General features: G+C 49.6%; 2 protein-coding genes across 4 annotated transcripts in view; one reads left to right on the forward strand and one right to left on the reverse strand.

Moving 5' to 3' along the window:
- LOC116948400 (uncharacterized) overlaps positions 1-8,271 on the forward strand; it is an 18,815-nt gene extending 10,544 nt beyond the window's left edge. Inside the window, exons 5-10 of one of the 2 annotated variants that reach the window (XR_004403801.2) lie at positions 1,105-1,333; positions 1,770-2,253; positions 2,674-2,902; positions 3,112-3,207; positions 3,814-3,970; positions 4,519-4,658. Coding sequence is in view for 1 of the 2 variants with exons in the window: in XM_032965028.2 (XP_032820919.1) it covers positions 1,105-1,333; positions 1,770-2,253; positions 3,112-3,207; positions 3,814-3,970; positions 4,519-4,652 (1,100 nt within the window). In the remaining variant the exon portion in view is untranslated. Of the gene's footprint in view, positions 1-1,104; positions 1,334-1,769; positions 2,254-2,673; positions 2,903-3,111; positions 3,208-3,813; positions 3,971-4,518 lie in introns of both variants that reach the window. The other variant, XM_032965028.2, reaches the window with a different exon arrangement.
- LOC116948403 (NTPase KAP family P-loop domain-containing protein 1-like) lies at positions 6,318-26,614 on the reverse strand. Of its 2 annotated transcripts, none has more exons than XM_032965035.2 (5): positions 26,491-26,614; positions 21,608-21,676; positions 15,102-15,230; positions 10,863-12,682; positions 6,318-9,342 (listed from the first exon to the last, which is right to left on the reverse strand). In XM_032965035.2, the coding sequence occupies exons 1-5, from the start codon at positions 26,597-26,599 to the stop codon at positions 9,088-9,090; spliced, it is 2,382 nt and encodes a 793-aa protein (XP_032820926.1). In that variant the 5' UTR covers positions 26,600-26,614; the 3' UTR covers positions 6,318-9,087. The 2 variants fall into 2 exon arrangements, with proteins under 2 accessions (XP_032820926.1, XP_075927613.1); XM_076071498.1 differs by lacking the exon at positions 26,491-26,614 and adding an exon at positions 21,836-22,225.
- Between the last annotated feature and the right edge of the window lie 696 nt (positions 26,615-27,310).

Consider the following 27,310-nt stretch of genomic DNA (forward strand, 5'->3'; position numbering starts at 1 on the left):
TAGATGCCCATGTTGTATTTCGAACTAGAGGCCATGCAGAGTTTATGCAGGAACGTTTGCGAACCTGAGTTTTGAGTTCCATTCTCGGTCACCGCCAATATCACCATTGAAGATGTCTCTGCCGCTGCTGCTACTGACGGTGTTTCTGCTGCTGATGATGATAATACTGGTAGAAACCTCTGGTTACCCCAGCCCACAGGGGATTATTGTGTCCGTCCGTCGTGCACCCAAAAATGGGAGGGGTGCGGCTGGGTGGAGAGGGGAGGGTGGGGAGGGGCTGGGTGGGGAGGGAGGGGCTGGGTGGGGAGGGTGGAGAGGGGCTGGGTAGGGAGGGTGGGGAGGGGCTGGGTGGGGAGGGTGGGGCTGGGTGGGGGGTTGGAGGGGTGGGGCTGGGTGGGGAGGGGCTGGTCACCCCGTGGTGCCCTTATAAAACTCAACGTTTAACCTACTCACGCCGGGTTGTGCTCGTCCTCACAGTCGGGGATATTTGCGGAATACACCACGTGGTGGCGCCGTTGACCCTGGCCATTGACCGAGCAACCCAACGTCCCTACCAGCTCCCTCCGCAGGAATGTGTTATTTCCACCACTGCCCCTCCCACTGCTCTTGCTTCTCCTGATAATGACTAATGATGACATTTCATGACGTTGTTTCCTCTGCTGCCACTGATACTGCTTTGACTGACGACAATGATGCTTGATTGATGATGATGATGACGATGTTTCTGATACTGCCTTGTGCTGCTGCTCCTACTTCTTCCACTGCCACTGGCGACACCAAAGACAACGATCCCCCTTATAGCCTTAACAGACTGTTGGGGCAAGTGCTGTTAGCGAGCACCTATGAAGGCCAACACGGCACACGAGGGGGTGGGTGGCCAGCACCACGCCGGCCGCCTTTGTCTCCCCAGTGGCGATATTTACACACCGCACCGGGTACTCATTTGAGGCTGAGTCAACCTAGGGGAGGCCCACGACCGGTTCAAATATTCGTCCCCGGTGTTGGCCATGAGCGGGAATTCAACTCGGGTGGCTGTAATAGTAGCGCCGCGAGCTAACCGCTGCGCCACCACCACCGCCCTCCTCCTCTGCGTGGTGGTCACAGGCTCTGCCGTGAACGCGCAGGCCAGCGACGGGGGCACCCCGCTGCTCGAGGCCGTTCGCGGAGGCCACGTGGCTGCTGCCCGGATGCTGCTGATCCGCGGAGAGGCCGACGCTAACATCCCCGCGGAAGTCCGGGCCCCGGCACGGGAACGTGGAGTGGGCGCAGCCGGCAAAGACGCCCCGCAGCGCGTCTTGCCCCTGCACGAAGCGGCCGGGCAGGGCTGCGTCGAGTGAGTGGAGATTGAAACGTGGCGCTGTTACGATCATACTTCACGATGCCGGAGAGTGCCGGCAGTGCGTCGGAATCACAACCGGGCTGCCGCGGTTGCCCATCGCTCCACCTCTGCCGAGGTTGATGAAAACGACGCAATGCTCGTGTGCCGACATCATGGACGGATCGTTAAAGCGCAAGGCCGTGGTGAGAGATGGCAACTTTCTGGGCAGGTCTTCATCCAGCAGTGGATATCTCATGGCCGATAATAATGACGATGATAAACTCAAATGTTGGGAGTATTGAGCCTGACTGATAATGCCCTGGGTGTTGCAACTGCTGCTGATGGTGATTGTGACGATTCTGCTGCTAAGAATGATGCTGCTGCTGCCTGATTATTCTTCTTCAGCTGCTGCTGCTAATGATGGCGATGAATGTCCTCCATGTCCGCCCAGGCTGCTGGACCTGCTGCTGCCCGCCACGTCGCGAGCGTGCGTGCGCCGGACCCCCTCGAGCCCCCTGCTCCCCGCGGCCCTGGGGGGGCACGCGGGGGCCCTGCGCCGGCTCCTCTCCGCCGGCTACTGCCCCAACGGCAACGGCCAGGCCGGGGGGCCAGGGAACGGGGCCGGCGGAAACGGTGGGGGGGCGACGGCTCGGAGCCCCCTGCACGCCGCCGTCTCCGCCCGGCGCGAGGACTGCGTCCGGCTGCTGCTGGCCGGCGGGGCGGACCCCGACGGAGACCCCCGCGGAGACCCCGAGCCGCCCGTCGTGACGGCCGCGCGTCTCGGCGACGCCGGTGCCGTGCGGCTGCTGTTGGATGGCGGCGCGGACTGGGGGGCCGGGGCTCGAGCGGGGGGTTGCGGGCGTGGAGGAGGTGGAGGTTCCTGCGCCTTCCCGGCGGTGGTGGCGCTGGCGAGAGGCCACCCGGCCATGCTCAAGGTACGTGCGGTGAGAAGGTCCCGCTGGAAGTGAAGGTGGAGAGGCTCAGCTGATCCGAGCCTCCCCCCCCCCCCCCCCCCGCGTTCACTAAAACAGCGGCTCGGCGTGGCTGGCACGGGCCCTGGTGCTAGGTATTCAGTCCTCCCCCCAAAAAAAATCCATCCCCCTACCCCACCTTTCTCCGTCCGCCTTGTCCAGTTTCAGCCCTCTTCATAGCCAGTCCAGTAAGGCGCCCCCCCCCCCCCCCCCAGTATTTGTGCAATTGCACACTCAATAGCGACGCCACTGCACTGACTCATTCCGACCACCCTCTCGCATTTGTCATCCGGTCGCCTCCGAGTGGCTCATGAATCGCTACTTCCCCTGCCTGCTATTGGCGCTCGCGAACTTCACGTCGTGTTTGCCTCTGCCCATGTCAAGGACGGATTCCACCGCTGCGTTCCGTCTCGAACACCGCGGAACGCAACGGCGCTCTCCCTCTCCTGCTGCTCCTGCCCCACCGTCGTCTCTTGCTCTAAAGTTCCCCAGCTGTCATCAGCGGTTCTCCGTTGCTGGCTTTCGAACTCCTCAATCCCCCCATCTCTACCCCATGTGTCTACAGTGACGTTTAATTCAAGACACACGTGGTTGGATCTTCTCTGCTGTCGCCGTGAGTGAATACCCATGGGCTTAATAACTCATGGAATATTGTAACAGACTCTCCCCCACAAAACCCCTAACTCCCCCTCCCCTCCACTCTCTACTTATTTTAGAAATTAGCAGTGGAGAGGGTGGGCTTGGTAAGGGCATATGTTCTTGAGCTCCGGTTGAAAATCCATCCTGAGAATGATCGAACGTGGATCGTCGTGTGCCGCGCAGATGTTCCTGGATGCCGGATGCGACGCCGCCGCTTGCTTCAGGTGCCGCCTGGAGCCGGGCGCGAACCCCCGCAGTGGAGAGGCGCGACCCCTGCAGGTGACCCCAGTGGACGCGCTGGGGCCTCCCACCCCTTCTTCACCCCCGCCCCCCACCCCCGAACCGTCTCAGTAATTGAATCCACATTTTATATTTTAGCAACAGACTTAGTGGTCGACAACCCGTGGAGTTTCCGTCGAGTCCCAGCCTTTGGATGTCATTGATTCCCTCTCGCAGTCAGTTTAGTCGGCCTGATATTAAAGTACAGGCAGTCCCCGCTTTTACGACGTTACAATGAGTTATTGGACACCGCGTCGTAGTAAAATGTGTCCTCGTCGTTTGTTCCTTTTATCGGCCGCATTGAACAGGGTTTCATCGGTGAACATCCACAAAAAATACTCGAGAATAATCAAAAGATCCACGCCAAAGTCACGTCGTGAACCAGACCGACCCCATTGGAATTGCGTTCAGAGTCGTGACGGAACACGCATCGTAAATGGAGTCTCTGCGTCGTGAGTTGATGACGCTGTCGATAGAATTTCCATCGCTAATTTCGTTCACAAAATCCATACTGTGGCGTTGTCCACGTGAATGCTAAATTGTCGTCGTCACCGTCACTGTCGGTGTCTCCGCCGCCGCCGCCGACGACGCTGTCGCTGCCCCCAGTTCTGCGAGCTGTTCTCTGGCGGGGGCGAGGGAGCGAGTGAGGGGGCCTCGGTCGTGGCCGCCCTGCTCGACTACGTGGGCAGCGTCCGCCTCTGCCACCACCTCCGCAAGTCTCTGAGCGATAGGGCCGAGTGGGCGAGCATCGGCCAGGCTACGGGTGAGGTCCCCTGCCCGCGGTGCGGCTCCACTCGCTGCCCCTCCCAAGCCGTCGCCGGCAGTACACTTTCGGTGCCGTGGCATCCATCCAGCACAGAAATGTGGTTTTCGTCATTCGTCATCACCACCACCATCATAATCGTCAACCGTGATCTACAGCTGAATGAAGGCCTCCCCAAGCCTTATTGGTTGTTTGACACCGGTGATATGCTTCTGCTGATAATGATAATTATGATACGAGTGGTTGGTAATATTGATAGTACTGCTGCTGCTTCTGTTGTTGAAAATTACGCGTCTACTTCCGCTAATTTCTCGATTAGCACGGTTGGCTACGTACAGTGCGAAATAAGTTCGACATACATACATACATGGTGATACAGTGCTCGTGATTGGTAGTGCCGACGGCTTCAGCTCTTGGCAATGATTACGATGACGCTTCTACTCATGGCAATTCTGCTGATGGCAATTCTTCTGCTGCCAATGATGATGCTGATGCTGCTGCTGATGACGACAATGATCACAGTCTCGCTGAACTTCCTCTCGTTTCAGACAACCCGCGCACCCTCGCTCACCTGTGCCGTGTGAGCGTGCGAGCCTCCGTCGGCTCTCCCCGTCTGCGCCAGCTGCGCACGCTACCCCTGCCGCGGAGGCTGCTCGACTACATCCTCCACGCTCACCCCTAATTCGTCGAAAGCGCGAGTTCCACTCCGGGCCCAGGGCTTAATTTCAGCCGGTGCGTGGCCTGTATATCTCCCCACTGTGGCTGTGGTGATACGTCCCCTACCAGTCCCATGACTACTTCGTTCTACCAGGAAAACTGGAAATTATTTATTGAAGAAACTGAGTTTCTGATGTGGTCCGTGTCTCTTCATCAGCCATGGTCATCTTGGCGAGGTGTCCCTCGTAGGGCCTGACCCATTTTTCCACCGCAGCATTGTCCTCTCTTATTCTTGGTTCTTCCGGTAAAGTCACGTTGAAGGGAAACAATAAAATAATAAAATATATATAAAACAATAAAATTCTCTCGACTGTAACACAAACAGTCATCATCAGGTGTCCTCTCACTCAAGCTGGCCTTGATTGCTTAAGATCGGCGACGGTTCAATTTGGCGCGATATTTAATCAGTGGGCATGCGACGGCGCCTTTACCAACGGGAAGTGACCGGCGTGGAGAAGTATGGCCGAAAAACTCATTTGCCCGACACGGCACAGGGGGGGGAGGGAGGAGCCTTCTTCATCCAGCAGTGGATTAACACATTTGCTGTAAACACAGGGTGCTTAAAAAAATTGTTAACACTTCCGAGAATTTGCAACAATGCAAGAAATGTGCCTCCGGGCTCTGGGAAACCACCTGGAGAAGATCCCAGGCACGTCTTGACAATGATGGCGAACAAGTGGAGACACTTTGACTTCTTGAAGCTATTAACATTACATTTTTTAAAATCATGTTACAGTGTATTATTATCCTTTCTTGTGCCATTAAAAACGATCGCCCCATGTTAAGTGTTAACATATTTTTGAAGCACCCTGCATATTGTTACTACAACGATGCATCTGTGGGAAGGTCATGATCGATCGATAATTATCAAGCTCGTGATACGTGCGCGCATCGAGCTGTGCTCTGCAAGGATCGACCACGTGCGGTTTATGCAAATGAGATGCAACTGACAAATGGCGTGAAATGTTAACGCGGAGGATGGCGGAGCGAACGGAATTCTTCATGCGACGCCTGCAGCCAATGGGAAACAATGCAAACGGGGAGGTTAAAACGACACGAAAAATGTTCGGTTATTTTACTCACGCGCCATTCCGAATCTAAAGGTATAATTTCCCATAGCTCTGATTAGCACAGTTGTTGCAAAAGGCGTTCAGCATACATACATACATTGATAAACGGAAAGTCCATAAGCCGCATATGTATTTCTCTTTGAAAGATTTTCCACGCGAGCTTAATTGGAACACTTTACAATCAACTTTTTACCGCATACATATAAAGTTTTTATTCGGGGATCTCTCCACATATCACGGCACAATGAACTTAACAATTCTCTCGCATCACCCCTTCATCCGACTGCCACTCATCAAAAGCCGACTGCGTTCTGGGCGGTGGCGGTGGCTATGCTGCTGCTGCTGCTGCACGCGACTGCTGCCTGCGAACCACCGTTGTGGAGGCAGCAGTGAGGGGTTGGTGGATCACCGCACACAGACGCTGTGGTGGGGTGGAGGTGTGAATCATCACACATGCCCAATGTATAATAGTGCCACGTTTCTGTTGAACAGACCTGGTGTTGGGAGTTGCAGTGACGCATTACACCGCACGCGCACGCTTAAAATAAAAACATACGAGGTTTTCAGAATTAGAATCTTTATTTATACTGGATGAATTCGATGAGCTATAAAGCTCTTTTTCAGAGATGTCCAGTTGGGGTGGGACGGAAAGTCACAAGAGCAAACAGTACAAAAACACGATAGTGCAGTGCATCGAAAAACAAAAAACGAAACAATTTTTTTATTTTTACCAGGCAAACCCCACCGAGCGATTAGCTTGATTCTCATAAGTGACGTGGTCACAAATGATAGCTCAACGAAGTGGCTCATCACGTGGAAATTTATAGCAGCCAAACAGAGGTCAAGCTTCCATCAGACGCAATTATAATGACACAATTAACTTCAAATCGCTACGTAATTCCGTGCCGTAAACCCCCTATTCAGTAATAAATGGGTCGTTTATTCACCACGTGATAACTTTATTAATTGGCTGTGTCAGATGGAGGAGGGTTTACGACGCAACATTTTACATACGCGGCGAACTGACCCAAAAAACAATTATGAATCGTAACAGCGATTGTGAAATCCGCACACGCGACGTGCACTGTGGAGTGTTCCTGTGGTTCAGGTTGTGCGAGCCTCCTCCACCGTGGAGCCGCAGATGCGACTCTGCGGGAAGAGACAGCGAGCGGTGAATTAAACGTATAAAATATACTTTCAGAGGTGCGCACGATCTCTCAGCGAGAAAACAGTGCGAATAGGACCGCAGTAGAATATTGATCGGAGACTACCCGATGTCAGCGCCACGTCGCATTTACTTAAGTTAATGCCACCGCTTGTCGTCTCTTCCAATGGAGCGGCGCTTTTTGCGGCCGTCTGGAACGCTTTTCATTCCGATTGTAGGAAGCCACTGGAGCTATGCACTTTTAAATCATCTAGATGGAAACCTCATTTCTTTAGAACTGTGTTTTGTGTGTGTTTACTTTGTTATCTTTCCGCCGCACCTCCGATTAGCACGGTTGGCTACGTACGGTATTAAAAGAAGTTCAATGTACATCCATACGTACATCTCTTGCTCCACAGTGGAGGAAGGACGGTCACTAAACCTGACACGGTGAACGCGCCACCTTACAGCTTGCGCCCGAATAGCTTGACCGGCATTACGCACGCGTCCAATGGCTCGAGCCCGGTGAAGTCCTTTAACGTGATGTTTCGTGTTGTCACAGTGGGAGAGATTCCCCTGTAAACTATTTGTTTTTATTTAACCAGGTGAGGCCACACTGAGCTATATAGCTCTTTTTCAGAAGCGACCGCAAATGATAGCTCAATGAAGCGGCTTATCGCTTGGTAGTTTATAGCGGCCAAATACTCCAAACTCGCGCTGATTCTAAAGGTGGAGGGGGAAACCGAAGGACCCGGAGAAAAATCCAAGAGGTCACGGGGAGAACATTCAATAACTCCCAATTTACAACAGGCCTCAGGGTTGGGATGGAACCCACGACCTCCTGTATACCAGGCGAGGCAGTGAACATCTCCTCGCCACCGTGACACCACCTTGATGCCGGTGTCTCGAGATGGAGACGCGTAACCACGTGAACCCGAATCGCACTTCGCCCGGTGCCCGCTTCGTTTGGTGTGAAGGATTAACGTTATACGCTTTAATTAATGTTTTATCACTGTTAATTGAAGGAGTATTTTTTTTTACATTACCATTTGCCCGTACTGGGCATCACACAGTCATGTAATTACTCTCCGCACAGTCTGTGTACGTACAATCAGATATATATCTCGACAGATGTGTACGTACAATCAGATATATATCTCTCTCGACAGATGTGTACGTACAATCAGATATATCTCTCTCTCGACAGTCTCTGTACGTACAATCAGATATATATCTCGACAGTCTCTGTACGTACAATCAGATATATCTCTGTCGCGACAGTATTGCTCTGTTGGAATGTGCTTATTTACGAAGGAGTATTTTGTTTTTACCATTAAATTAAACACGCATTTGTGCACACGAATAAGAAAGGGACGTGTTTTAATTGTCATTTCGTTATTTGTATTATTTACTGCTCTCCTTGTTAGCCCAGGAGAGCCTGACCGAGTCTCAATTCTTTTTCAGGAGGGTCCCGCCCAGTTTCACAGTAGGTGGCGATGTTGCAACGTCTGATCCCAATTCAGTCATTTGCAGGGAACCATTCAGCATCGAGATGTTTTTTTATGGCCAATAACGAGCTGCACTCTGTTTTTTGTTATTTTTCGCTACATTATTTAATAACATCGTCGTCTTAAAATTATACACTGCATTTGACGTTTCGGGTAATGGTCCTACATCACACATCTGGCCGGGCGGTGTTGGCTAAGCACGTGGCCTGTTATCCGGCTCAGTGATGGGAACGAAGGTTGATGGATCGCTCACACAGATGTTGTGAAACTCCCTTCGCGTGGGAATAGTGTGTTGCCCCCTCGCATGCGTAGGTTTCCTCCAGGCGCTCCGGATCCCTTCCACATGTAGAAACGCGAATTGGCTGAAAACATCTTAATATATGGAGAACTTCAGAGCTATTTCTGGCGCCAGCTCAGCGGCTGGAAGCCTTCTAACTCGGTCTGTGGTTCCTCAGCGATTGTGAGGTGCAATTTGCATGAACGACTCAAGGCTATATATATAATTATTATTATTTGTATATATAAGATGCGGCAACAGGCCATTGTGGAACCCCCCCCCCCCCCCTGTGGATTACAAAACTTTCCACATATTTTCACCCACTCATCAACTGCAAAGGCTACAACGACAGGGCGGGCGGGTAGAGCTGTGGCAGCAACTCAACCGCCGCGCTGCACCCTTCACTTGAGCCACCGCGCCACCCAGATGTCGCGCAGCTCGCGGTGCCACGCGTCTTGGGACGCCTCCTGGTGGTCGGCCAAGAGGTGCAGGAAGTGGTCCCGGAAGGTGGCCCAGTCGCCCAGCGCCTCCATCCCCAGCGCCCTCCTGACCTCCTCCTCCGTGCCGTGCAGCAGAGCGCGGCCGCTCACGCCGTGCTCCACTGCGCGGCTCTGGTAGCCGGCCAGCCGCTCCGAGCTCAGCTCCAGCGCCCCCATCTGCGGGCGGGGGACGATGTTGCCCGATTACGGTCGGAATGTGCAAATATTCACCCCCCCTTCGAGGGTATTGCAGAATCAACGCGTGACAACCGTTTACGTGTTACACAAACAGACAACCTACGTGTTAAACAAAAAAATATTATTTCTCTGTCTCATTAACACGGCTGCAACGCTCAAATCAGATAGCCTGGGAGACGTTAGCCGGGCTTGGTGGATATTCTGGCGCGTGGTTGCCTGTGGTCCGATGTTGTGCGAACAGCAGCAAGGGTTGCTGGATCACCGGACAGATGTTGCAAAACTCCTTTCCCGTGGGCGTCGAGGAGGTGCCGTACCCTGGCTCGCCAGGAGAAGGCGGTGAAGTGCACTAATGTTTCCCCTTTTGTACGGGGATAGAGCGTTGCACCCTCGCTCGCGTGGGTTTTCTCCGGGTGCTCCGGTTTCCTCCCACTTGTATAAACACGCATTAATTAGCTGAATACATTTTAAAATAAAATAAACCCAATGCAGGAACCTCCTGAAAAAAGAGTAATTCGTCTCAGTGTGGTTCTCCTAGATAGCTAAGGGGCCGTCCATAAATGACGTCACGCGATTTTGGACAATTTTTGACCCCCCACCCCACCCCATCGTCACACGGCGTCACAAAAAGTCAGACCCCCCCCCTCAAATATGACGTCACAAAGCTCTGCCCCCCCCCCCCAAAAAAAAGACATGCTTCAAATCGCTTTAAACTATTGTCATTGCAGTGCGTATTTAATGTGGCGCTGCACTCTGATGTTGTAGGAGATAACATTTATCAAAAAAGTATATTTAATTAAGTAGAACGTGTTGTCTATATTTATTTAAAGTTGCGCATTTTGATGTGACATCACATTTCTCAAACCCCCCCCCCCCCTCGTCACACATCGTCACAAATGTCTGACCCCCACCCCTAGGTGCGTGACGTCATTTATGGACCAAGAATATAAGATAAAAGGTGTTCATTTGTTTTGGTCGTGTCTTACAGTAGCTGTTGTCAACTTGTCACACTATTGTAACCACAGCTTGGGTCAGACCGTTTCTACGGGCACCCCAATCGGGTCGAACTGATGAGGCTGCCGCAAGTATCCAGGCGGAGCCCACCTACCAATTACAGACCAACTTACTTCCCAATGGTCATGCTGCTATAAATGTCCACATGATAAGCCACTTCGTGGAGCGATCAATTGTAGCCAGGTCGCTTCTGAAGACAAAGATAAAAGCTCAGTGGGCTTTAGCTCGTGAGATAAACTAAAATAGTTTAGTTTTATTTGTATATATATATCAAGTTATTTGTTTATCATCGCTATACTGTGCACGCCTGTCGTGTTTTTCGTATAGTTCGTTGTTGTAACGTCCTGACCCCGTGCCGCCTTCTGGACATCTTTGTAAAAAAAAAAGCTCTACAGCTCATCGGATTCCTCCAGTATAAATAAATAATCCGATTCCGATCAGAGACACCGCACTGACGGCGGAGGGCCCTTTCAGCTGTGCCGACTCACCTCCTTGCACACGCCCTCGGGGCTCATGCTGTAGATCCGCGTGAATTCGGAGACCAGTCGTCCCATCTGCCTGGACTCTGCTCCCTTCGTATTACGGTGCATTTTGATGCTGTAATTCCCACGCAGCAGCTCCATCTTCCGTTGCAGCGATCTGTCCAGATTGATGGTGCAGATGTTCAGACTTCGAAAATCGCCCACGGTGAAGCGATAATCCTTGGACAGGAATTTCTCAAACTGATCGGGGTCACCGTCCATCTTCAGGAGATGCTCCATCTGGCTCAGGAGGTCGCACATCTCGTGCAGAGAGTCCTCAAAGATGTCCCAAAGAGGGGTCGCATCTGTGATTCTGCATGGACTTTGCGGCGTCTCTCCATCTGAAGATTGCGCCTTCTTGACGATTCCCTGCTCATCAATGTCCTGCCTGTCCTCTTTATCGTCCAGACATTGTATTAGCCAGCTGAACCTCCCAGGCCACTGGGTGGACAGCACAGTCCAAGCCGCCAGCTTCTCAGGAGTTATGTTTGTTCCGATGGTGACCTGGTTGGCCAAGAGTAGGTTAATAAACACGGGAACCGTGTTTATGATCCGGCGCATTGTGAAAACGTTCTCGTCCACGTAATTGCAAAGGTTACCAGTCGGCGCGCGGAGGGCACTGTGCGCCTCTTCAATGGTCTCTTTAGTCTGGCTCCGGAACTGCGTGAATGTGCTGCCCATGGCGCTGCCGACCTTTCTGAGAGGTGCCAACTCTTCCATCTTGATTGTCACATCCGTCTCGTCGTCGACGCAAACGACCTTCTCCGGGCCCCTCATCATCACGCTCGCGCTGGTGCTCTTTATCAAGTGGTCCAGGAGCTTTGACTTCATCCCCTTATTGATTGACGGCATGCTGAATGGCAGATCCACGAAGCGGTTCAGCAGCTCGTAGCCGTTGGAGTCCTTGGCGCCGCCCTTGGTACGAATTTGCTCCACGGATTCCACGACGACGCTCGGGTCCACGGAGAGGATGGAGATGAAGCGAGCCTCCTTGTCGGACAGGAGGATGCTCATGGCCTCCAGCACTTCGACGATCTTCTCTGGATCGCAGCGGTCCAGGTCTTGCACATTCAGCACCACGCGGATCTTGCTGCGTTCGAACACCTCCATGAAGCGAAGAAAATTGGTGATGATGTTGACTTCCTGTTTCACGTTGTTCATGAAGCCGAGCTCGGCACTGAAATCCTTCTTGTCCATGAGCCTCTCCACCTGATCTTTCTGCGTCCAGAACAGGTTGCGCACTACCATCATGAAGCTCTTGAGGAAGAACAACGTGGAGATGCCCAGCATGCTTCCTGCTATGCCCTCGATGGCCGACACCAAGTCACCCCCGTAGTGGCTGGGAAACCCAATGCCCACGATGACGACGATGAACGCCACGAGCATCATTACAAAGACGATAGTGATCGCCCACAGAGGGAGGCACAGGAACATTTTGGGATTCCAATCTTTGTCCTTATCGTCCAATCGCGGCACCGTCTTCCTGCCGAGAGCGCGGTAGATGCTCGTGGGCAGCGGGCGAAATTGGCTTCGCACCTGCTCGCACAGGGCCGTCACCAGACCGGCCCACAGCCGGTTGCTCCCCGCGAACTCCCAGGCGTTGAAGGAGACGAAGATGAAGCGGACGTTGAGCTGTTCCCGCTGGCGCTGACTCACGACGGGAATGAAGAACAGCAGGCGGAAGACGAGGGCGAGGAGGCCGCACGGCCCGTTCGCGGAGCGCGGCTGCGTCTGTGTGCGCCTGAATTCCTTTTCCGCGATCCGCTGAGAGCCCTTTATCAAGCAGTCTGAGCGACAGTAATGAAGAGGGTTCAATCATTGTTGTTGTTGTTGTTATTTACGAGGCATAGGCAGTGCTCCTGATAACGTTTTAGGTCTTTTGAGTAATTTACACTCCCATTTTCGATGCAATGCGCATAAAGTTTACTTTCAGGGTGTATAATGAAACAAAACCCTTGAAGCCAGGAATAGTCTCGATATGAGTAAACATATAACTTATGGGGTATCGATCAACCAGAAGCTTAGTTTTCTTTTTTACCGCGAAGTTACTCTGAACCATTCAACAACAAAAAGTTGATCATAATAATAATAGGGTTTTACCCTATTTTTTGGCAACCAAACTGAAACCTTTTTTTACAAGGATTCATGTCTGCATTAACCACAATACTTGCAGTCAAAATGCAAACAAAAAACACACTCTGATAATATATGCATTGTCCTATAATAATATAGTAACCCTATTATTATATTTTGGTACTGGCAAAGGAGGTCCAATGATGTAGATGCTTACCCCGAGCCCTCATTACTTTGATAGTGCATTGTCTGTGAGCTGAACGCCTTTTTGCGTCATGTGGTCAAGCACCAATTGAGGCCAGGCTCTAAAGAAAGCTGTCTCTGGTGTGGACCAATCAGTTTCAAGGACAATGCATCATATACTATCACAGTATGTTTTCTGTTTGCATTTTGACTGCAAGTATTGTGGTTAATGCAGACATGAATCCCTGTAAAAAAAAAAGGTGAACAAACCTTTTACGATATTTTGGCACTTGCAAAGGAGGTCCAATTAAAACAAAAACTAGGTATTATCGTGCCAAAAACAAACATCACGCACACACTTTACTCTGACGCGCCCGAGAAAATGTCTCAATGAGAATCGTTCAGAGGAGGTTACCCTTCCACGCGTCATCGTGCTATCTCGAGCCCGGGGTCAGCGTAGCTACTTTACTGGACATCTGTGAAAAAGATCTGCATAGCCCAACGGACTCCTCCGGTATAAATACAAACTGTGATTGTGTGTAAAAGAAAATGATATTTTACGCTGCGACATGCGAACGTGCACACGCCTCAATTGCACCGCGTAGGACAAAAAGCATCCAGTGCACAGCTCATCTAGAGCGTTGGTTCAAAAGAAAGCAACGTCATTATTCTGCTGTATGTATGTTGAACTTCTTTCGCACCGACTGTACATCACCATCCGTGCCAATCGGAGGTGCCGGAGGAAGGGCGACAACACATCCGTGAGTGCGATGATGGCAGCGGCAATCAGTTCAAGAGCTCGATGCCAATGTCAAGGTCTGGCAACGACGATGATCGCTTCAGGAGAGAGTTCGTGTCGTCGTTCTATTCCTCCGGTGAAGGAGCGCAGGCGACAGTGGTTGTCTCTGTAGGTCACTATACAGTGTCGTAGCTCCCCTACCGTTAACACTAAAAGCCGTGGTTCGAGATGCATGAGCAAAACTAAGCAGTGGCTTTGTCTTCAGTGTATCTCTGTGGGTCTTTGTGTATCTCTGGGTGTCTCTGGGTTTATTACACGGTCCGCAGTTTGAGTTACTATAATAATTTAATTTCATATAGCGTCATTCGTGCAATTGTATCCCAGAACGCTTACATGGCCGCAATCCCACTTACGTGGCTTGTGTCTTTAATGTTATATTGGGTGGGAGACTGTAATAGCGTTGCTGGTCACGAGGTGCAAAAATGTACCTCGTTAATGCATGTACGTTCATCTTCTTTCGCACCGTGCGTAGCCAACCCTGCCAATCATATCTGCTAATCCAGATACGGTCAGCGTCATTTACGCGAGTACAGGTGGACGCACGCCCGTCACTCGTCCATTCAAAATCATCATCATCATCGTCAACCATCGTCCACTACCATGCTCATCCACAACAGAGTTTATTTTTAAGTTAGATCGCGTAAATATATAAATATGATCTAGATTTGAAGCTTTCGTGACTGCAAGGATTCATGCTCTTTGTTTTTTTCGGTAAAATCACGTAGGTAAAAAATCAATCAAATAAAATAAATGGAATAAATTTATATTCTTGGTTCTTTCGGTAAAGTCACGTTGAAGGGAAACAATAAAATAATATATATATACAATAATATATTTTATTATTTTATTGTTTCCCTTCAACGTGACTTTATCGAAAGAACCAAGAATATGAATCACTGCAGTCACGAAAGCTTTAAATCAAGAAATAAATTTAGTTGTTTTCATTTATTTTATTGATTTTTGACCTACGTGACTTTACCGGAAAAAAAACAAACAGTATATAAATGTGTCTTTAAAACCAGCCACCACCCGACAGCCCACTGGTAATGCTTGTCGCGTAAACAGAACGTGGCCAATTCGTCACCCGTACTGCAACACCGGTGTGTTGGTGAGCCAAGCCACAACACTTACAGTCTGAGTACGACGCTCACCTTGAATTTTTTTCAGCATCTGCCCTCCGCCGCTGCCCCAGGGCGCGTACAGCCCCACGGTGATGGGAGTGGCCGCGTAGCAGAGCGCCTTGGCCAGGCACTGCGCGTACTGATTGTACTCATCCAGCTCTGCGCCGGGACGAAGGATATTGTTAGCGAGCGCCAATTGCGCGTGTCGATGAGACACAGCGCAATCACCCTCGTGAGATCGTCGCCGTCATCGTCGTCATCGTCAGCAGCATCCAGCAGCATCGGCTGCAGCATTCGGTGCGTCACCAAAGGTGGCGTCGTCTCTCTTCTCTTGTGTGTGTCTGCGTGTGAGCCATGCCCTTTCTTAAAGACGTCGGCGATCGTGTGAGCCCAATCCCCCCCCGTTCCTCTTAACTCATAAGCACAGCGTTTTGGACTCATGATGTCCCCGTAGTTGCTGTACGCCCCCCCCCCCCCACGTCACGGCTTGTGATCTGTATCGAGCTCTTTCTGGCATGTCATTAAAAACATTTTAATTAGCTCGGTCCGTGATATTTACTCAAGAACTCTGCATCGGATACTCCATCCAATTGTTAAAATTGCTCGTGGTGGAACCGAATTCGTTCTCTCCCCCGGATTCCTCATCATCAAACGTATAATCATCGTCATTCCATTCAGCATCTCTGCGTCACCATGAACCAATATCAATTTGAAAAACAGATCAGAACCAGCACCGTGGAAAGCCCACACTGATCAGTGGTGAACACTTTACAATCGTTATGGAGGTGAGTGCCAGCCCAGCATATACAGGCCCCTATTGACCTCCTGTTACCTTTACGAACTCATTCAAATATTTTACTGTCACAGGTAAATTATCAAGACGAATCTATTGCTTTACAGGGTGTTTCGAAAAAGATGGACCCGATTTAAAATCGCTATATCTCTGCAACCACAAACCGCCCATGAATGAAACTCGTACCACTTGAGAGGGCGGGGCGTAGAGAGGGCGGGGCATAGAGAGCGCGGGGCACAGAGTTTCAAATGATTACCGCTCGATGCCTCTCCCAGTGCACAAACAGCCCCTAGCCTCAGTCATTCGCAAGACAACACCGCCTCAACGTTGGATAGGTCGCAGGGGACCCCAAGATTGGCGCTACACTCTTGGCCCCCAAGATCACTCCCAGACATCACCACAGCCTGCGACTTGTTCTTGTGGTGATACGTCAAAGACCCGTGGTGTTTTTGTGCCACCGTTAGCGACTAATCTGGATGAGCTCAAAAACAGAATCACGGTAGCGGTGACTTCAGTGGAAGAAGACACTTTGAGAGGCGTTTGGGACGAATTCAACTATCGTCTCGATGTTCTCCGTACAGCAGGTGGAGGGCACATAGAGCATTTATTAAATGGTTAGTAAAACTTGATCACTCATTAAACCGTTTGTAACTTTCTGTCTAATTGTAACATGTTGCCATCGTGAAATATACTGCTTTGAAATTGGGTCAATCTTTTTAAAACACCCTGTATTTAAGGCTGTCTTGAAAACTCACATCTTTAAACTGGTCTTTACCAACAAGTTCTGGCCGTTTTCCCTACAGGTTATGTTTATTTCCTGCTCACCATACACGACTCAAAAGGATCTATGGATGAAATGCGCCTCACAAATGGTTATATTATTATTACTCTTGAAGTTTTTACTGCTAACTTGTGCAGGCCTACCGCAAAAAAAAAGTCTTCCCTGAAGGAAAACGTTGATGCTTTGGACCCGAGTGTAAATGTTACGCCGGTGCCTTCCTCTGTCAACAGACTACTACTAGCTACACGCCTTTTGGATTTGACCGGGGGATGGGGGATGACAATAACCGTGACGGCATTCTGTGTGTACACGCTGACCGGGTGCTACGTGGACATTGTCTCCTTGTGTAGCCTTCTGATCTGCCGTAACAGTGACCTTTTCTCATTTCCCGAATTGTTCATCGCGAGAATGCACACTGCTCCGTTTCATCAAACAGGTTGCTATTGTAACTGTCGGTTTTCTTGAAATATAATTGAGAAAAAAAAGTATTCGTACACACAAATGATTAGTACAGCGTATCATGCAGTGCCGGATTATCCTAGTAGCTTTCAAGCTACAGGTGAGTGCGGTGTTACAGGTGAGTGAGGTGTTACAAGTGAGTGTGGTGTTACAGGTGAGTGTAGTGTTGCAGGTGAGTGCGGTGTCCAGGCAAGTGCAGTGTCCAGGTGAGTGCGGTGTTACAGGTGAGTGTGGTGTTACAGGTGAGTGTGGTGTTACAGGTGAGTGTAGTGTTACAGGTGAATGTGGTGTTACAGGTGAGTGTAGTGTTACAGGTGAGTGCGGTGTCCAGGTGAGTGCGGTGTTACAGGTGAGTGCAGTGTTACAGGTGAGTGTAGTGTTACAGGTGAGTGCAGTGTTACAAGTGAGTGTGGTGTTACAGGTGAGTGTAGTGTTGCAGGTGAGTGCGGTGTCCAGGCAAGTGCAGTGTCCAGGTGAGTGCGGTGTTACAGGTGAGTGAGGTGTTACAGGTGAGTGTAGTGTTACAGGTGAGTGTGGTGTTACAGGTGAGTGTAGTGTTACAGGTGAGTGTAGTGTTACAGGTGAGTGCGGTGTAGTGTTACAGGTGAGTGCGGTGTCCAGGTGAGTGCGGTTTTAGAGGTGAGTGTGGTGTTACAGGTGAGTGTGGTGTTACAGGCGAGTGTGGTGTTACAGTTGAGTGTAGTGTTACAGGTGAGTGTAGTGTTACAGGTGAGTGCAGTGTTACAGGTGAGCGTGGTGTTACAGGTGAGTGCAGTGTTACAGGTGAGCGTGGTGTTACAGGTGAGTGCAGTGTTACAGGTGAATGCGGTGTTACAGATGAGTAAGGTGTTACAGGTGAGTATGGTGTTACAGGTGAGTGTGGTGTTACAGGTGAGTATGGTGTTACAGGTGAGTGTGGTGTTACAGGTGAGTGCAGTGTTACAGGTGAATGTGGTGTTACAGGTGAGTGTGGTGTTACAGGTGAGTGAGTGCGGTGTTACAGGTGAGTGCGGTGTTACAGGTGAGTATGGTGTTACAGGTGAGTGTGGTGTTACAGGTGAGTGTGGTGTTACAGGTGAGTGCGGTGTTACAGGTGAGTGTAGTGTTACAGGTGAGTGCAGTGTTACAGGTGAGTGTAGTGTTACAGGTGAGCGTGGTGTTACAGGTGAGTGCAGTGTTACAGGTGAATGCGGTGTTACAGGTGAGTAAGGTGTTACAGGTGAGTATGGTGTTACAGGTGAGTGTGGTGTTACAGGTGAGTATGGTGTTACAGGTGAGCGTGGTGTTACAGGTGAATGTGGTGTTACAGGTGAGTGAGTGCGGTGTTACAGGTGAGTGTGGTGTTACAGGTGAGTGTGGTGTACAGGTGAATGTGGTGTTACAGGTGAGTGTGGTGTTACAGGTGAGTAAGGTGTTACAGGCGAGAGCGGTGTTACAGGTGAGTGTGGTGTTACAGGTGAGTAAGGTGTTACAGGCGAGAGCGGTGTTACAGGTGAGTGTGGTGTTACAGGTGAGTAAGGTGTTACAGGCGAGAGCGGTGTTACAGGTGAGTGTGGTGTTACAGGTGAGTACAGTGTTACAGGTGATTGCGGTGTTACAGGTGAGTATTGTGTTACAGGTGAGTGTAGTGTTACAGGTGAGTGCAGTGTTCAGGTGAGTGTGGTGTTACAGGTGAGTGTAGTGTTACAGGTGAGTGCGGTGTTACAGGTGAGTGTAGTGTTACAGGTGAGTGTGGTGTTACAGGTGAGTGCAGTGTTCAGGTGAATGCGGTGTTACAGGTGAGTAAGGTGTTACAGGTGAGTATGGTGTTACAGGTGAGTGTGGTGTTACAGGTGAGTATGGTGTTACAGGTGAGTGTGGTGTTACAGGTGAGTGCAGTGTTACAGGTGAATGTGGTGTTACAGGTGAGTGAGTGCGGTGTTACAGGTGAGTGTAGTGTTACAGGTGAGTGCGGTGTTACAGGTGAGTGTGGTGTTACAGGTGAGTGTGGTGTACAGGTGAATGTGGTGTTACAGGTGAGTGTGGTGTTACAGGTGAGTAAGGTGTTACAGGTGAGTGCGGTGTTACAGGTGAGTGTGGTGTTACAGGTGAGTGTGGTGTTACAGGTGAGTAAGGTGTTACAGGCGAGAGCGGTGTTACAGGTGAGTGTGGTGTTACAGGTGAGTAAGGTGTTACAGGCGAGAGCGGTGTTACAGGTGAGTGTGGTGTTACAGGTGAGTAAGGTGTTACAGGCGAGAGCGGTGTTACAGGTGAGTGTGGTGTTACAGGTGAGTACAGTGTTACAGGTGATTGCGGTGTTACAGGTGAGTATTGTGTTACAGGTGAGTGTAGTGTTACAGGTGAGTGCAGTGTTCAGGTGAGTGTGGTGTTACAGGTGAGTGTGGTGTTACAGGTGAGTGCGGTGTTACAGGTGAGTAAGGTGTTACAGGCGAGAGCGGTGTTACAGGTGAGTGTGGTGTTACAGGTGAGTAAGGTGTTACAGGCGAGAGCGGTGTTACAGGTGAGTGTGGTGTTACAGGTGAGTACAGTGTTACAGGTGATTGCGGTGTTACAGGTGAGTATTGTGTTACAGGTGAGTGTAGTGTTACAGGTGAGTGCAGTGTTCAGGTGAGTGTGGTGTTACAGGTGAGTGTAGTGTTACAGGTGAGTGCGGTGTTACAGGTGAGTGTAGTGTTACAGGTGAGTGTGGTATTACAGGTGAGTGCAGTGTTCAGGTGAGTGTAGTGTTACAGGTGAGTGTGGTGTTACAGGTGAGTGTAGTGTTACAGGTGAGTGCGGTGTTACAGGTGAGTGCGGTGTTACAGGTGAGTGTGGTGTTACAGGTGAGTACAGTGTTACAGGTGAGCGTGGTGTTACAGGTGAGTGCAGTGTTACAGGTGAATGCGGTGTTACAGGTGAGTATGGTGTTACAGGTGAGTGTGGTGTTACAGGTGAGTATGGTGTTACAGGTGAGTGTGGTGTTACAGGTGAATGTGGTGTTACAGGTGAGTGAGTGCGGTGTTACAGGTGAGTGTGGTGTTACAGGTGAGTGTGGTGTACAGGTGAATGTGGTGTTACAGGTGAGTAAGGTGTTACAGGCGAGAGCGGTGTTACAGGTGAGTGTGGTGTTACAGGTGAGTAAGGTGTTACAGGCGAGAGCGGTGTTACAGGTGAGTGTGGTGTTACAGGTGAGTACAGTGTTACAGGTGATTGCGGTGTTACAGGTGAGTATTGTGTTACAGGTGAGTGTAGTGTTACAGGTGAGTGCAGTGTTCAGGTGAGTGTGGTGTTACAGGTGAGTGTAGTGTTACAGGTGAGTGCGGTGTTACAGGTGAGTGTGGTGTTACAGGTGAGTGTAGTGTTACAGGTGAGTGTGGTGTTACAGGTGAGTGCAGTGTTCAGGTGAATGCGGTGTTACAGGTGAGTAAGGTGTTACAGGTGAGTATGGTGTTACAGGTGAGTGTGGTGTTACAGGTGAGTATGGTGTTACAGGTGAGTGTGGTGTTACAGGTGAGTGCAGTGTTACAGGTGAATGTGGTGTTACAGGTGAGTGAGTGCGGTGTTACAGGTGAGTGTAGTGTTACAGGTGAGTGCGGTGTTACAGGTGAGTGTGGTGTTACAGGTGAGTGTGGTGTACAGGTGAATGTGGTGTTACAGGTGAGTGTGGTGTTACAGGTGAGTAAGGTGTTACAGGTGAGTGCGGTGTTACAGGTGAGTGTGGTGTTACAGGTGAGTGTGGTGTTACAGGTGAGTAAGGTGTTACAGGCGAGAGCGGTGTTACAGGTGAGTGTGGTGTTACAGGTGAGTAAGGTGTTACAGGCGAGAGCGGTGTTACAGGTGAGTGTGGTGTTACAGGTGAGTAAGGTGTTACAGGCGAGAGCGGTGTTACAGGTGAGTGTGGTGTTACAGGTGAGTACAGTGTTACAGGTGATTGCGGTGTTACAGGTGAGTATTGTGTTACAGGTGAGTGTAGTGTTACAGGTGAGTGCAGTGTTCAGGTGAGTGTGGTGTTACAGGTGAGTGTAGTGTTACAGGTGAGTGCGGTGTTACAGGTGAGTGTAGTGTTACAGGTGAGTGTGGTGTTACAGGTGAGTGCAGTGTTCAGGTGAGTGTAGTGTTACAGGTGAGTGTGGTGTTACAGGTGAGTGTAGTGTTACAGGTGAGTGCGGTGTCACAGGTGAGTGCGGTGTTACAGGTGAGTGTAGAGTTACAGGTAAGTGTGGTGTTACAGGTGAGTGTAGAGTTACAGGTGAGTGTGGTGTTACAGGTGAGTGTAGTGTTACAGGTGAGTGCAGTGTTACAGGTGAGTGCGGTGTAGTGTTACAGGTGAGTGCGGTGTTACAGGTGAGTGCGGTGTTACAGGTGAGTGTAGAGATACAGGTGAGTGTGGTGTTACAGGTGAGTATGGTGGTACAGGTGAGTGCGGTGTTACAGGTGAGTGCGGTGTTACAGGTGAGTGCGGTGTCCAGGTGAGTGCAGTGTTACAGGCGAGTGCAGTGGACATCAGGATACAGCTGAGCTCACCGAAATTATCCATGGCTGGGTCTTTACCAGGCATAAAGTTTCCTGTGATGTCTCTTTGACCTTCACCACCTGAACGACAAAACATCCACCCCCACCACGATAAACACGCAGAGACGAAGGGCCTTCGAGAATAATAATAATAATAATATGAATTACCATAGACCGATTTATAAAGATTCTGGCGGACGCGGTTACGACGCGCGTGCTTTACACACGCGGCGAACTGACCCAAAGATCTCATACGAAGTAGTATTCTCGGTCGCGAGAGTCCGCCAACGTGTTGCAATGTATGGACCGTCGAGGAAGGTGATTGTTATCGTACGAGGAAAGAGAAGAACACACACACACGGCACAAAGACCCACCCACGCCTTATTTGCGCCTCCGTTATAAGGCGTGTTACGGTCAAAGTGCTCTTTGCCTGAAGCGAGCCGAATGGCTGGGCTCACGTGTCTGTTGGCAAAGCCACGCGGTGCCAAATGAACATTGCACGAGGTGCCTCAGTTGGGCACCTTTATGGTTCAGATATGTACGTTGAAGTTCGTCGGGAGACTTACCTCATTCAACGATTCGACGTGGCTAGCCAACAGAGACCGGCTTTTGGCGAACCGTCGAACAGCAACGGTCACTGCATCGTGCGCTTTCAGATGGAGCGCTTCTGCGGCTATCTGGAACGCTCTCCCTTCCGATTTTAGGAAGCCACTGGAGCGATGCACTTATAGATCTCAATTGAAAACTTATTTCTTTAGAACTGCTTTATGTTTTTCGTTTGTTCTCCTCCCCCTGCACCTCCAATTAGTATGGTTCGCTACGTACTTCAACATACATACGTGAACGGTTGTGTCAACCAAAATTTACCCCATTAATTCCCCGTTGTTTAAGCCGTCAGCGTTAGCGAGCAGGTCTGCCGAGCTGAGCTTAGCCTTCTTCTACTCATGCCCTTGGATGATCGCAAGCGCTCACCGGATTGGGTGAGGTGTAGGGCGGAAGAGCAAGATACCCGCGAAATTCAAGTACAGCGTGCTTCAAAAAAATGTTAACACTTCTCAAAATTAGCAACAACACCACGTGACATGTGCTGCTGCCTCCTTACTACTGGAGACCACCTGGAGAAGATTCGAGGCCACGTGTTGACAACGATGGCGAACACGTGGAGACTCGTTGACTTTTTGAAGCTATTAACATTTCATTTGTTATGTTACAGTCTATTATCCCTTCTTTTTCCATTAAAAACGATAGTCCCATATAAGTGTTTAAAAAAATTAAGCACCCGGTAATTTAGGGGTTTGGTTAGAGACGCCGTTAGGGGGGGTGGTATCGTGAAAGGAGAAGTGGACGGTGGGAAAGTTCCAGAAAGGTCTCAGGATTGTGTATATAGAGGCAGACCTCACTTCGCGTTCATGATGCGTTCCTGGAGAAGTGAGCGCTAATCGCGAATCATGGGTCATAATACCATTGCATGTGCAGTTGATCATCGATAATTATACGACGCGCCATTATCCGGCTGCTTCCAACATAATCCGGCGGTCCTGGGCTGATCCGGCGAAACCGCTCCAAAGGTGTTTTTACCAGTCCAGCGATCGGCACCATGCGCGTGATAAAGAGAAAAGTAGCTATGCTTGATTTCAGTGTTAAGTACTATATATGGTACATGATACACTACATACAACTTAAACAATGAAAATGCTGCACTATATACATCACCCCATGCAGAGTCTTCGAGATTGGAGTGGTAAGTTCGGTACAGTAAATACGGTAACTTTTTAAAGTAGGATATCTAGATTTAGTCTATTTGTCTGTTTATCTATGCTAATGTCACATACTTTAAATATTTAACACACAAAAAACATTTACCAAGATGAGCATCAAGGATTATGGACTTTGAGGGACATCCTACAGCCCATTGTGCCGTAGTTCTTCACCAGAGTCTCAACCTGCTCTACACAGTCTTCGACCTTGTGATTGCCCAGGAAGCCACGAACCACTGCGACAAAGCTGTCCCAAGCCGCTTTCTCTTTACTAGTGAGCTTCTTGAGGAATTCATTGCACTCCAGGATCTTCTTTATCTGTGGTCCGACGAAGACACCGGCTTTGACCTTTGCCTCAGACAGCTTAGAGAAGAAGGCTTGAAGGTTATTGAAGGCTGCCGACTCCTTATCTACAGCTCTGACAAATTGTTTCATAAGGCACAATTTGATGGCGGTGGTGGCATCAGCACCTTCCAGGGGTCCACCAGTGGCTCCCACTTGACGTTGTTCCTCCCCACAGAGAACTCGGTCCGCTGTGGCCAGTCTCGCCTGTGGTAGTGCACCTTGGTGTCCCTGTTGTCCCAAAGGCAAATATAGCAGGGAAACTTGGTAAAACTGCCTTGGAGACCCATCAGGAATGCCACCATTTTGAAGTCTCCGATGGCCTCCCATCCGTACTCATCATACTTCAAGGCGTCCAGCAAGGTCTTGATGCTGTTGTAATCCTCTTTGAGGTGCACCGAGTGAGCCAGGGGAAGAGACAGGTACTTGTTACCATTATGGAGCAGCACGGCTTTGAGGCTCCTGGATGAGCTGTCAATGTAGAGGCGACACTCATTCTGGTTACAGGCGATTCCGATTGCCTCGAACAGACTGGTCACATTGTGGCAGAAGCAGAGCCCATCTTGACGGGTGAAGAAGCTGCAAAAAGGTTGGTGATGCTTCCTCTGATCTGCGACTTGGACACTTTCATCCAACAAGTTCCACTGCTTGAGCCGAGACGTCAAAAGCTCGGCATTGGACTTGGTGAGACCAAGATCTCTGATCAAGTAGTTGAGGTATTTTGGTTGGGGTAGTATGGGTTTCTCTCCTCAGCTCTACCTCTGAAATTGTCATCTGGATCTACAACGTCTTCCTCGCTCTCTGACTTGCTGCTCTCTTCTAAAGACGGCTGCTCTCTCTCCGGAGGAGTGGGTACGGGAAGCTCATGGCAGTGTGGCACCGGGGTGATGAATGAAGGAAGGTCTGGATATGTGATAGCAGGTGCATTCTTGCCAGTCCGACATTTGTTTCACCCATGACTAATGTGTAAGAGATTCTCGCAACATTTTTCATATACGATATATTTTTTTTTATAACATTGAAAATTTTAAAACATACTTTTTTTTTTACTATTTTTGGTTTATTTTAACTAATTTGATAACATAAAATTCCGAGCAACAATTGCCCATCTTCCCTTCCAGAGTATTTTTTTACATTGCTCCCAGGTGAAATGAGGTGCCCAGGGTTTGTCTTGATCCCCGACAGTCATGCCGGAATATGCCTTGTAGGCGCTCTTGTCTTGATAAATTGGCCGCAGACATCGCAAAATGTGTCTACCGGACGCTTGCAGCCTCTTGATGTCATCTCAGAAAAATGCAGATATGTATCCACTTCGGCAACTGGAACTTAACTGAACTGGTGGGCTTAAGGCCCCTGTATTTATACTACTATTTATATTACTGGGAAGTTCTAGAATTTTCTAGAAGTTACTCCAAGTTTACTCAGCACTGAATCTATCTGGAATCTTCTGGAAAATAGGTAAATTTCAAAATATCACTGTCCTGGCCACAAAACCAAAGTTTCGTGGGAAATAATAGCCATTTTCTGTACTTTTGAGGCATAAGCAATTAGGAAATAACACTTACTACCTAGGAATAAAAATGATACTAAATTGTTACAGTGTTATCAGTGACTATCCGACGTTTTCGAAAATTCGGCGCCCCCTTTCCCCCCCGCCCCGCTGCCGAAGCCAACGAATAATCGACAATTTACTCGATGGGGATGCCTTCCTGACAGCGTTATGTCGTTCCTATTAAAAATACACGAGGGCTTCATTGGGTAACGGCGAATCGGTTCGACTGCCCTGGGCCCCGCGCTTTCGGGGGCGGGGGCGGGGGGGGTAGGCCACACGCTTCGACGTCACGGTCTCAGATGTAATAGTTGCGCTTCAGTTTGAAAGGCGATGGAGGATCCGAGCAGAGCACGATAACGAATCGGCGTTTCACGGGGTCGCGGTAAGCGATGGTGAAGAGACCGCGGGGCGTTCGTATATTAAAGTTCCTTACCAGAGTGTTGCATTCAACTAGACTATGGAAGGGGTGTTCATGATATATGGTGTGTACGTAAGCATATTGCTTCGATATAAACCACTTTGGTAACCCGTCTCTTCTCCTAAAGTCGATTTGTCCTGGCGTGATAGTTCAATATATATTGTGTGCCTCGGTATTTTTAGGTTTCCCTCTCGGTTTCTTGGGGCTCTGGCTCAGTTTCTTGAATTTAACCCCCAAGGTGCTCCAGGAGGGGGTCGCCGTGTGGTAACCCAGCACGGTTAGCCACGTGAACATCTGAATTTCCACATTTTCGCGTCGTTCTGCTCCTTGGTTGCTAATTTTTGGCTAAAGGACAACAATCTTAACACTTTTAGCGGAATGTTATTGCCTTTTATGAACGTATTATTACAATTACAATGTATAACCGTCGACAATTACAATTGGTTTTGCGATTGATAATGCAGCACGTTGAAAGAGAACATGCTGCATACACATGTATTCCTACAGTCGAGTTATGGCAATGTGAAAAATGCAAACAGCGAATGAGTAAATTGGCAAATGCATGAACGAATGGGTGAACAGACAAACGAGTGGATAGGGAGCGTATAAATTAGTGGAATTCGCAAATGACCGTGTGAATTATGAATAAATGATGGAATTGGCGGATGATTTACTGAATGAGTGACAAAATTGAAATATCGAATAGGCGGATGAATTGAGTGAATGAGCGAATTAATTATCACATAGGTGGATGAATCAGCAAATCGGCGGATGAATGGGCGAACGAGAAAATTAAATGAGTTATGCACGCACGCACGCATTCACCTTTATCCTTCGGGGCCTCTTCAAGCGTCTGATAATTCACCTTGGTGGCTCCGATTCTTATGGCCTGGGACTCGCCCCCACACGTGTGGTCAGAGGTCGCGGTAGGCATTGGCAGGGCCGGACCTTGGGCAAACACACACGAGGCGCACGGTTGAAAGGTAAAACTTTATTTTCAAGTAACGTCACGGTTCAAGATAATTATTGTCGTTTTTCGTTGGTGGTGGTGGTTGTTGTTAAACAAGGTGTGGATCAGACTAAACAGATGGTGGAGGAATTAATGAGTGAAGTTCAAGCGATCAGTAACCATGGTTGTAGCGATGGAGTAATGAGGAGGCGACTGACTGCTGATCAGTGATTGGAGTGACTTAGTGAATGGACATGATCATCAACCTTAAACCAAACATCTGCTCGTGCTGCTGCATTGCCAGTGCTACGCAAGCACAATTAACAAACTCAACACATTCGTCGATAACAGTGCGACCTTGAAAGTAAAAAAAATCATTCTAATAGGCGACGTTTCGGGAAATCCTCCTTCTTCGTAGCACTCAAATCAATCACCCCAACTGCTTTACGTCGACTGCAAACACTCCTGGCAAGCTTGCTTAGCTGGTTGCAGTGGGGAGTGATCATCACCTCGTCTCTAGCAACTACGCTGAAGTGACCAGGCATTGCAAGGAGGAGGCTGTCACGTGGCTCTGTACCTATGTAGGCTGACGTACACTCAACATAACATCGACATAAATATATACACACACATTTAATTATTACTTTTTTCACTGTGTATCTGGTGCACTAACTGTGTAAAAGTCACGTGTAAAAG

The sequence above is a fragment of the Petromyzon marinus genome, chromosome 33 (assembly GCF_048934315.1).
Source record: "Petromyzon marinus isolate PM22_M1 ecotype Great Lakes invasive population chromosome 33, UKy_Petmar_22M1.pri1.0, whole genome shotgun sequence".
NCBI classification, from domain to species: domain Eukaryota; kingdom Metazoa; phylum Chordata; class Hyperoartia; order Petromyzontiformes; family Petromyzontidae; genus Petromyzon; species Petromyzon marinus.

Excerpts from the sequence above, each read along its gene's own strand:
- LOC116948403 (XM_032965035.2), bottom strand. The coding sequence starts at position 26,599 with ATGCCTACCGCGACCTCTGACCACACGTGTGGGGGCGAGTCCCAGGCC. Across the intron at positions 15,231-21,607 it reads CCCAGCCATGGATAATTTCG|AGCTGGATGAGTACAATCAG; the intron begins GTGAGCTCAGCT and ends GTCCCGGCGCAG. Across the intron at positions 12,683-15,101 it reads GATGCTGAAAAAAATTCAAG|ACTGCTTGATAAAGGGCTCT; the intron begins GTGAGCGTCGTA and ends ACTGTCGCTCAG.